At 35.7% G+C, this 11,704-nt stretch overlaps 1 protein-coding gene across 4 annotated transcripts in view; it reads left to right on the top strand.

Annotated features, from left to right (window-relative positions):
• Positions 1 to 5,696: 5,696 nt before the first annotated feature.
• LOC125648646 (uncharacterized) overlaps positions 5,697 to 11,704 on the top strand; it is a 10,468-nt gene continuing 4,460 nt past the window's right edge. The window contains exons 1-3 of one of the 4 annotated variants that reach the window (XM_048875652.2): positions 5,697 to 5,855; positions 8,721 to 8,801; positions 10,861 to 11,704. The exon at positions 10,861 to 11,704 is cut by the window's right edge and continues 1,120 nt beyond it. In XM_048875652.2, coding sequence (XP_048731609.2) covers positions 8,774 to 8,801; positions 10,861 to 11,704 — 872 coding nt within the window. In that variant the 5' untranslated portion in view covers positions 5,697 to 5,855; positions 8,721 to 8,773. Of the gene's footprint in view, positions 5,856 to 8,704; positions 8,802 to 10,860 lie in introns of all 4 variants that reach the window. The other 3 variants (XM_048875659.2, XM_056155753.1, XM_048875666.2) reach the window with 3 other exon arrangements.

Raw genomic sequence — 11,704 nt, forward strand, 5'->3', positions numbered from 1 at the left:
CTATAAATTATACTTGCATGTGTATAGCCTTTTTCTCATGCACGAAATTAATTCAGATAAACGTAGCACATATATTTTAACCGCTGGGAATTTCAACAGAAGATAAAGTAGAATCATCGTCGGATACCCACGGCTGACCTCGTCTTCTACTCATCACATCGTCGGATACCCACGGCTGACCTCGTCTTCTACTCATCGTCAGATACCCACGGCTGACCTCGTCTTCTACTCATCGTCAGATACCCACGGCTGACCTCGTCTTCTACTCATCGTCAGATACCCACGGCTGACCTCGTCTTCTACTCATCACATCGTCGGATACCCACGGCTGACCTCGTCTTCTACTCATCTCATCGTCGGATACCCACGGCTGATCTCGTCTTCTACTCATCACATCGTCGGATACCCACGGCTGACCTCGTCTTCTACTCATCTCATCGTCGGATACCCACGGCTGATCTCGTCTTCTACTCATCACATCGTCGGATACCCACGGCTGACCTCGTCTTCTACTTATCTCATCATCGGATACCCACGGCTGACCTCGTCTTCTACTCATCACATCGTCGGATACCCACGGCTGACCTCGTCTTCTACTCATCACATCGTCGGATACCCACGGCTGACCTCGTCAACTACTCATCATATCTTTAAAGAAGCACTAACGAACTTTAACCGGCATACCTTGTACTTTTAGAAATTGAAATTTATTTCTAAAATTTTATAAAACTAGTATATACAAACATGAATATTCAAATACTATCCTCCTCCTTTCTCTCTCTCTCTCTCTCTCTCTCTCTCTCTCTCTCTCTCTCTCTCTCCATTTTCAGTGAAAGAAAATCAAAGTTTTTAATTCAAAATGAAGTACACTGTACATGTAGTACTACTTTTCTAATACATGGTAAATCATGGTCTCTTGTTTATAGAAAAAATAATAAACGATAAAAGAAGCAATCACTTTTCCAACTCTCTGAGAAATAACTGAAGATGTTTGATGTATTCTTACTTCTATTTCGTTTTAAAAATTACAGAAAATAGTAAAATTGACGTACATAGGAGACATATTTCAAGCCTTATGAAATCCAGTCCAGTCTGAGCTTTTTGGGACTTTGCCAGAGCTGGACCCTCTGAAAGCCTTAATTAAGGCTGCCCCCGACCCCCTGTCTGATAAAGTGGCGCCCCCTAATTTCAATTCCTGAACCCGCCCCTTGTATATCTTTATTCTCGATAGAATTTGTAACTAGCCTTTTCGCTCAATTTTTACACCGATTTAGCTATGAAAATTTGAAAAACGGCTGTTTTACAATTAGATTAGCTACATACATGTATCATAAAACGATAAATAAAAATCAAGAACGGAAACTCGGGTTTTCAAGAATAGATATCATTGTTTATTCATTTGTTTGACGCATGAAATGAACATTTTCTCGTCTTCTTTACGACAACTATTAGTCTTAATAGTCATCGTAAAATAATCGTCTGGAAGCCAGAAATTTAATGGACACTTTGAATAATTTCTAATCGTTCTGTTGAATATTTGGCATGAAGAGATCCTTTAGGGCTTTCATAGATACGAACACAGACAACAAACAAAAACATCTCTTAAATGCTTTACTGAGACCATTTGCAGACTTTGTATTGGTTTTCGTATTCTCAATACATAAAAAAAGATAATGATTTTATTGAACATTTATTTTGGTCATTTTCACCCAACAGTAAATTAAATGCGATTTTAGATAGAACCCTTAACTATATGCCCAATTTCCCCTTCACAACAAACTTTCAAGCCCTATAACAAATCAAATATTCATATGAATACTTTATGTCTTACGAAAATTTATCAATAACTATGGGGCGTTCGTGAACAAACCCTTCACCCTAGTTTTTTAAAAAGCTTATCTGAGGTGAAAGCTCGTGTGATATGGGTGCTGCTTTAGTATTTAGTGCTTTTTTTTATTATTATTATTATTCTAATGGTCTTTAATTCAATTCAAGAATTTTATTTTCATAAAATGAAAAATTAGAATGGTTGATTTTAAAGCATTTACTGTCATTACAAATAACACTAAGAATGTGCTTTGTGAGTGAAAAGCAGGGCAAGAAAGGGGTGAAAGTGCATGCTCTTCTTTCAGAGAATATCTGATTTCTTAAACGTCACCGAATTATTACGTCACAATGTACAGTACGTCATAAAGTGTACGACGTAACACACTCTCCCTTGCGACTAAACATAAACATACTGTGCGCTTGCTTGGAGGCGATACATTAGATAAGAGTAAAACGAATGGAAAAGCAAAAGAAGATGATTTCTGGACAAGTTTTCCGTTCTATGGCAGACGACAAGGATTCGAAAAATGATTTTGTACCCTATGAGCAGGTTGAGGACACCATCTCGAAAATTGTAGTTTTAAAAGCTGCAAATGCAAATGTTTCTTCATTCCTGCCGTCATGGGCTGACGATGAATACTTCATGCAGTTACACAAACCAAAGAAAATAAAGAAGAGAAATGTGTTTGAGACAAGCATGCAAACTGGAGAGGCAGTGCTGGAGAAAGAGTCACAAGACAAGACAACTGTTGAGAGCTCTCTGAACGCAGAAAACGGACAAATCAAACATTCTGTTCCCGAGATCAGTGACGAAGAACTTGGTATAAAAACAGAGGATGTTGCAGCATATAGCCTGAGCATTGTCGAAAAGGCATGTGCAATAGTTCTCCAGGATATAACAGCCCAGAAACTACATCAGGATGACGGCAGTGTAATGATAGAAACAAAACATGTGAACACTTCAGATGAGAGTCAGGAAATGAAAAATGAGTGTCTACAGAAACTTGTTGAATTACAAGAATTAAAACAGAAAACCCAGCCGGTCAAAAGTGAACTGGTCAAACCTGGGGAGCTTGCGGCATTAGAAACAGGAAAAATACCAAAGTTTATTCCCCGAAAGCTGTTTCTATCCAGTATAGAAAGCTTTAAACTTGCACCCGATACCCAGGATTCCACCAAAAACGAAGAATCGAAGACCAAGCCCATGAAACCAAGGCCTTTACGGTATAGTTTCCTCTACACCACGGGACTTTCTCCTGTGGAAGAACCCCGTGTGGTGAGACCGCGGAGAAGATGGAGGGATCGCATTCTCAGCTTTTTGGGATTTAAAAGATAGACATTCTGAAAATTATGACGATGGAAAATTGATTTTAAAGGATTTTTTGGCAAAGTATTATGTATGTTCATGGTGTTCTTAAATGGATTAAATTTGTTTTCCATCTGTTATACCTCTTGATTGTCCTCATACTGGGAAGCATTATGACATCAGCACATTCATCTAAATTTAGTTAACAAATGGTGTATTCGAGGCGTGCACAAAACAAAACTTTCCAAGTATTTATTTAATCATCTTCGCTAACCAAGGGTTTACACGATCAGTTCCGCTTTGTAGAGAAGCGGAGCGGATCGTAACCCCTTGGCTAGCGAAGATGTTAATGAATATAAAATTGGAGAAGACGCATACGTTTCTGCGGGAGAGGTGTGTCTTCTAATTGATAAAGAATAACGTTTTTTAATTATCTCTTTCTTTTTATTTTTTTCATTTTTTTGGACAAGAATTATTATGACCATGATAAAAGAAACCATGGTATATGTAAAATTTCGACAATAATTTTAAATATCGAGACTTTTGCACTATATATTCCGCATAGTGAGGCATTCTATAATTAGAAGACAGAAAATGAGGGGTGTGCCAATCTGTACGTAAACGGATTTCACGAGAACTGATGTCAAACTTGATCATTACATTGAGTATCGTAAAATTTTGTTAAGATTTTCGTCATATGTTAGCGTTGGGGAAAGGGGGAGGGGGTTACAGCCGTATTCAATGATTATTTCTGTCCAAGTTGTAATACAATGAATCCCGAGAATTTTAGAAGTAATCTTTAAAAAAAAAAAAAAACCCAGACACCATAGACACCTGGAAAGCTCATGTGATGATATAAATATAATCAGGCACGTTGCATCTCGCATCGTTTATTGTAAGGGGGGGGGGGGGGGGCAGCCGGATTGTCTGAAAATTCTCATCTTGAAAATTTAGAAATGAAATCAAACCTTTAAATCCTAAGTTTTTGGGGTAAGGGGATAATTGTTGATCATTTATTTCAATTCATCGGTTAATCTGATGATTATATTTCCACTACACTACTACTATTTACAAAAGTAGACGGTCCCTACTTATGAGGACACCCCCCCCCCCCCCCCCCCCCCCCGCTATTTGTGGTGAAAAGTATGTATATACATATTAGTATCTTACAAAGCTTAGAAAACGTAAAAACTTACTATTCAGAATGTGTGATGGGGTAATTGTTTGGGAAAATCGCATATTTTGATTTTGAATGTTTACTTCTACATATAAAACAATTTCATTGGGTCTGAGAGAGAGAGAGAGAGAGAGAGAGAGAGAGAGATTGATCATGTTCACCCACCTGCTATAAGACCTGGACTTTGCAGATGGATAAACCATTCCAACAAACTGGGCTTAAAACAGCAGTACCAAGAAGACCAAAGTAATGACAATCAAAGAGAACCTGTCAAATTGAATAGAGGGCCTCTAGAGGAAGTAGATGATTTTACCAATGTAATTAAAATCAGACCTCTTAGCTCCGCGCCGTATACTCTGCACAAGAAGCGTTTTGTGAGCGTATCTTAGAATCTGATTTTAATTAGATTGATGATTTCACCTACCTGGGAAGTACTAGTATTCTTAGTAAAGATAATGGATCTGGGAACGACATAATGGCAAGGCTCAGTATTTAGCACGCTCAGCATTTAATCAACTCCGTGCCATCTGGAAGTTAAATAACTACAGCCTGAGGACCAAACTCCAACCTTACAACAGTAATGTCAAATCAGTCCTCCAGTATGAGTCCGAATTCTGGCGTGTTATTAACAGAGATATGAGGAAAGTAGAGGCATTTAACAACAACTGCCTTAGGCAAATAAACTGTTATCTTCTGGCCAAATAAGATCAGTAACAAGGACCTGTACCAGAAATGCAAAGTAAGAACATTGCATTAGAAATTAAGCAAAGAAGATTCAAGAATGAGATGGTTTGGACATGTAATGAGAATGCCTCAGATCTGACTATTCAGAACGACTTATGATCGGTGGGGAAATAAGATATTTTGGATAAATTATTGGTCCTGTATAAAAAATAATTTCATTCTAAAAGGGCGGGGTTTATGTACATAAGATATATACAAGCTATCCACACTTCAGGCTGAAACGTGTACGTTCCTTTTCTTTTGAAAGGGAAGAGGAGCGTACGTTTCAGCCTTGGCTTGCGACGATGCAGGTGCCTGTGCTGGACACTACCTGGAAAGAGAAAAGATGTAGACCACGCATCACCTGGCGAACTGTAACATCGGGTTCGATCGCCGATGGCCAGTTAGCTCATTTGGTAGAGCACCTGACTAGAGAATTAGGATAGGGAGTCCGGTCTGGCCCGTTGCATTTCCTCCCTTCCGGTTACATTTGGTGTTGTTGACTACCCCTGGACTTGCAGGTGATTTCAGTCCTGTCATGGGCAATATGGATGGCTATTCACATTTTGCTTCACAAGGACGTGTGGAAAAGTGTTGCAAAACAAGTATATTTTACTATCCCGTCTGCAACCCGGTGCTATTCCAAAACGAAAGTCAACTAGTGACGTATATTTCTACGCATTTCCGGTATGGAACATAACTGCGTCGCATTTAACCCACTCTGATGTTCGTGTCTGTATTAATTTTGAGCCATAACCTCTTGAATAGCCAGTAGCGCAAAGTGGATCCTAGGAATTACATCAGATTTGAGTAATATTGTCGGTAGGCCTAGAAATCTATTAGTAAAGTTAATTCTAAGCAATATTATTATGTCGACCGTCGGTGGTGTTGTGTGACTCTCAGTCTCACTTTTAAAAATATACATAGCATAGAAACCTAAGTAACCTGCCTTCAAATCATGTTCAGTTCTTTATTCCTGTTCAATGTTGGCTTATTCAGTGCTATATATTTCGTAAACCCAATAGGAAAATCCTCAAAACCTTGTTACAGGTGTGTCAGTTCAACTTTAATCCGAGATTCCTCTGACTCATAGCACAGGAGTCGGCAATTTTATCAATCAAGTAGAACTATATGAGCTCAGTGGTAGTTTTGATGCCCATTTCTCTTATATTTCTACTTTATTGATAAAACTTCTGACTCCTGTGCTCTTAGCGCATTAGCCCCGCTTGTACCAGTGAAGACACAGGAAAGGTCTATAGAAATTCAGGCTATATATGCATCAAATCTAATGTCATAACTTTGTCAAATATATATTATAATGATATAGAAATTATTACACAAAATATATTTCCTATTTGAGATTTTGAAGCTCAGTATGAGTAACTATCATTTGGACCATAGTGGAGAGAACTTACTTACCTTTCTCTTACCCAGGTTGTGTTAAAGACATAATATCAATGAATTATACAAATTCAATGCATTTTGACAATTTGAAAGTAATTGTATTATCAATTTATGTAAATCTGTTAAACTGTTGGAAAAAGTCATTAGTCCCAACCAAACTTCCGCCAGAGTTCGTTTGCTTACAAACCAAACTCTTCCATTTAGGCATTATGGGATAGTGATTTCTTAGACCGCGTATACTGTGTGTTGTCACTGTAGAATGACGAAAAAACTTAACGTCAAACGTGAACAACTTTCAAAACAAGAACATAAACATTAAGTTCATTAATTTACACAATAATTTGAACAGTCTCCCTACTTTTTAATGATCTTTTGATCATTTTATGTTTAAAATAAAATCCATACTTTTATATTAATGCTCTTAATGTCAATATCTTCAAACTTTTAACTACGAACTACTTCATTAGTGTTATTTGCCTGTGTGATAATCGCCGACTCACAATATACAAATCTATAATTCCAATGTTATTTATTGCAATTGTTTTGATTGGACAAAAATAAAGCTGAACAAGAGTTTACACATCAGTAAATCCGAAAACGCGATGTATTCATACACGCCTGAAACAAATAACATAGTGCGGGGAAACTATTCAAATTTTTGCAATTGTTAATAAAGTGAATGAATTGGAATTGTAAGAATCAAACATTCTTTTTGAAGAATTTATCGATGTGTAAACTCCAGACATTTTACTCACAAACTTAACATAAAAGTGCTTTGCACACTTATTCAGTTTGTGAGTAAAATGTCCGGAGTTTACACATTGATAAATTCTTCAAAAAGAATGTTTAATCGTATAGTATATTGTACTGTGTCACATAGCAGAGGTCTATTGGTAAGTGAAGTAATGAGGCCTCGACGGGGAGTTTGAGTCCCAACTAATTAACAATATTATTATCCTTCAGAATAATACAGTCAATTTCATTGGTCGAGGGCTGGTCACGTGGAGAGTGACAATTCGTTATGTCTCCCTCACGTGCAGGTGACAACTGTGTTGTCTCCCTTCAGAAGATAACTTCTAATGGCACAAGCGAGAAAGCTCTATCAAAAAATAATTGAAAATATGCAGGATCGTAAATCATAAACTTCAGCGTCAACATTAACAGTCACAAATAACAATCGAGAAGAAATATATTTCCATTCTAATGCAATTTTGCATTTCACTTGATGTTTACGTTTTTGTGTTGAAATACGTTACGAAATGTTTACGTTTGACGTTATGTTTTTGCGTCATTCTACTGTGATGTCACAATTGAAATCTTTCTCAAACCTCAATGTTTTGCTTTTGTTAACATATATATCTAATAAATGTATGACATTGAGTGTAAAACAAAATAATGTATGTAGTTGAGGGTAACATTGATTTCACCCCTTGAAAACTATTGAAAAATTATCAGAATTTCTGCAGAGAAAGTTATTACGAATATGTTGATGTTTTAAATAAAAAAAGATACATGGTACAAGTCAATAAATGTGTGATAGTTTTTTAACGTTCATATTCTTCAGGATAATAAAACTATTATGGACTGTTTAGCAGGGAGACATCACAAATTATCAGGTCTTAGTAGGGTTATCACCCTCGGGTGCATAGGTGCCCTCGGGTGATAAACCTACTGAGACCTGATAATTTGTGATGTCTCCCTGCTAAACAGTCCATAATTGTATAATAACATTGATAAATTTTATGTATTGTCAAATTACATTAGTCTCAATTAATGCTATACCACTAAAGAAAATTTAAGGGACCTTTTCCAACAGTTTAATCAAAATTATTCCAGAATCCAATTATATACTGTTCATAACAAGTTCCATGTAATTGAATTCAGAAGAATATTTTCTCAATCTCAATTCATTTAAAAACTTTACAAGAAGACTATAACATTGTATAAAGCATATGTTGTCCAATATCTGAGGGTTTTATCTAGATTGATATTTAAAGGAAATTTATGTAGGATAAAGAGTAGATTTGATTTCTGATTTTATTTTTGTATATATGCAAGTATTGTGACCTGTTATTTGTAAAAATGTTGGTATGTTACTTTGTCCTCAAAGAAGTGTTTGTAAAAAATGATTAAATAATGAAGATATACTAATATTTGTAAGAAGATCGAAAATATACTGGTATTAGTAATGATGTCAAATCTGAAGAAAAATTAATTCAACTGATACAAATTAATTTTGAGAACTCTAAACATCATTATACTTTCAGGAATTCTCTATTTCAGACGATGTGATATTGGTGATCCTGCCAGTTGATCATGTGATTAGTAGTTAGGAAATGGAACAACAAGAATGTGATAACTCAGGTAAGAGCTCTGTCATTTCAGGGCACTGCCTAGTGTCAAGGGGAACTTACTCATGTGCACTAAGGCAAGAAAAAGGTGGTCAGGCTGATAAGTATATAGATGGAACTCTTAAGGGAGCATGAAAACAATTTGAGCTGAAAATTTTCAAATTTTATTTTTCCATTTTTATTGTTTACAATGTATAACTAAAGTATTTCTAATGGTCAACCATAATTTGAATATCAGTTTTTGAGCATTCACAATTCTTTGTTATGTAAACAAGGTTTGTGCCATGTTTTTGTTTACTTGTATTTTGCTTCATAGAAAATAGTATGTTTCTATCAAAATGAGATGTGTTAAACAAGTTAGAAACTGTTTAATAGTGTTCAGAATTAAATTGAAAAAATCTAATTTTAACGAACTTTTACTAGTATATTTACCTTCTGTAAATAAAAACATGGCACATGCCTTTTTACATAATAAAGAACTGGGAGTGCTGTATCTCACTTGTAACTCGACAACTGGCATTCAAATTTTTGCTGACCATTAGAAATACCTTAGTTAAGCATTCTAAACATTATTTTTTAGCTCAAATCTTGTCCATGTCCCTTGAAGAAAGTTTTCACAATTACCAATAACATTTCAGGTCCTTTAGAAGGATAATTTTATTCAACAGGTGGCTCAGTGGTTAAAACATTTACTTTGTGACTGGGGAAGTTGTAGGCTTGATCCCTGCTGGAACCTTGGCTATGTAAAATCTAAGATGTAAAAAATATTTAGTGACTGCTTTTCCAAAGGCTTGACATTTATGATTGGGAGTTGAAGGTCCTTCAGATTAGACCTTATAAATTGAGGTCCTCTGACCTCTGTCTTAGCAGACATTAACACTATAAAGAACCTTGACTGTTGTAACCCTGAACACCATACATAAGTTTAACTTTGCGCTGGATAATCACTCTTTGAAATAATAGATAGTACAAAAGACAGAAAAGTCTAATTCAGGGAATTTATGTCCCTTAATTAAGGACAGAACTAGTGAGTAGAATACCTAAAACAAATGCAGATGGCAAGAGAGAGAGAGAGAGAGAGAGAGAGAGAGAGAGAGAGAGCAATTACAAATGGTAAACCAACTTAACCCCCCCCCCCCCCCCCCTACAAATTCACACATCCACTCATTGAAACCTGATCTAAAATATTTAAAAAAAAAAAGAATTAATTAAGTCAGAAATGTTACTGTTGTTTAGCATCAATCATCATGGTTTTCAATGAAAGATTGTAAATGAAAATAATTCCCATGCTGACTAAAACTTGAACATTGAAACATTGAAAAAGTAGGGCTACTTATGGTTTGTTGGGTTTTGTTAATTCTTTCGTTAATTTCGTACAGAATTTTTCATTCACTTCTTCATTAATGTGATTATATTGTCATTTGGCGTGTTTAAAAAATAACAAAGGTAGCACATCATAACATTTTACTATTATTACAAAGAATTTCACACATGAAGACAATTAAAAATAAATATGAATTTTAATTTTTTATTTTTTACTTTAAAAGTGAAGTACGAAAACAGATGATAATTTTTACAAAATCAAAATTTAGAAACAAAGAAATTTAACAAAAACAATACACACAAAGGTTGATCTGAGTCATAGAGAAATTTACTCTCAGCAAAGTCTAATGACAGACTGGGGGACAGTTTTGTAGATCCAGCATAGATGATTTGTTGGGTGTTACATTATTTTTTAAAACCTTCATTACATGTGCTTTTAATTTGTGGCATGAGTTATATTCATAAATTTACACTTTGAGTAAAATTCAGCAAATTCATAATGTTTACATAGCATTAATTGCCCATGTTGTTTCATTAAAAAGAACACAAATAAATGATAACATAATTAGTATTTAGGCAATTGCACAACAGGTTTCTTTGTAATTATTTGTACATAGAGGACTTTTGATTTTGGAAAACATTGTTTTGAAATTCATTTATGTCAAAATTTCACTTAGATCTGAAGATGGATGTAATGCACATTTCCTATTAAATACATGAATACTTTTTATTTCTGATTTCATTTTTAGACCAGTCAATACCAGAATCATCAGCATCCCAGCATGGAGCAAGGGTTGATTTAACAACAAGCGAAAATGAAAGAAAACATTTGAAAAAAGAGACCACATCGGAAACACTCCCTCAGAGAAACAGTGTGAGTGAATCCAGGCCTGTTGTAGCTGACAAAGCCAATATGGAAGAAAAAGTTCCAGATTTGATCAACATTGTATCAGAAATAGTGGATCCTAACTTAGAAATTTCAACAGATCCCTTATATGATGGTGTGATAAATGAAATAGCCAAAAAACCTGAAAATAGAGACAGAATGACTTTCTGCATAGAAAAATCCGAAGAGACTGTGTTGCCTACCTCAGTTCCAGGAGTAGAAGTTCTGATTGAGCATCCAGTGTGTGCATTTGCACGTCCAGTTAACATGGAATTTGTCTTAGTGGAGGAAAAAGATGTATTGTCTGAACTAGCTAAGGAAGCCAAGCTTATGGCGAATGACTCAAAGGAAAATTCATCACAAGAGAAAGATTCTGAAACAGTGTCAAACAGAGGAAATGAAGTAGATCAAGGGCAAAAGGTGGTATCAGATGGAGGAGGTAAAGGAACTGCAAATGCTGAAAAAAGCACAGATGAAGGCATCTCTCCTGTTGTGGAGCAAGTGGTGAGAAGAAGTCAGAGGGTGTACAATTCTTTAGTAGGGCCCAGGAATGCTGTAAAAGTTGTGGCACCACTTCCTCTGTATCGAAGAAGCGCTCGCATTGCAGACACTTCACTGGTGCAAAGTGGAAAGAAAGGTAATGATATTCCAAAGCAAGTAACATCACTTAAAACTAAAAGGTATCCATTGAAAAGAAGCAGAAAATG

The sequence above is a fragment of the Ostrea edulis genome, chromosome 1 (genome assembly GCF_947568905.1).
Source record: "Ostrea edulis chromosome 1, xbOstEdul1.1, whole genome shotgun sequence".
Classification (NCBI taxonomy): domain Eukaryota; kingdom Metazoa; phylum Mollusca; class Bivalvia; order Ostreida; family Ostreidae; genus Ostrea; species Ostrea edulis.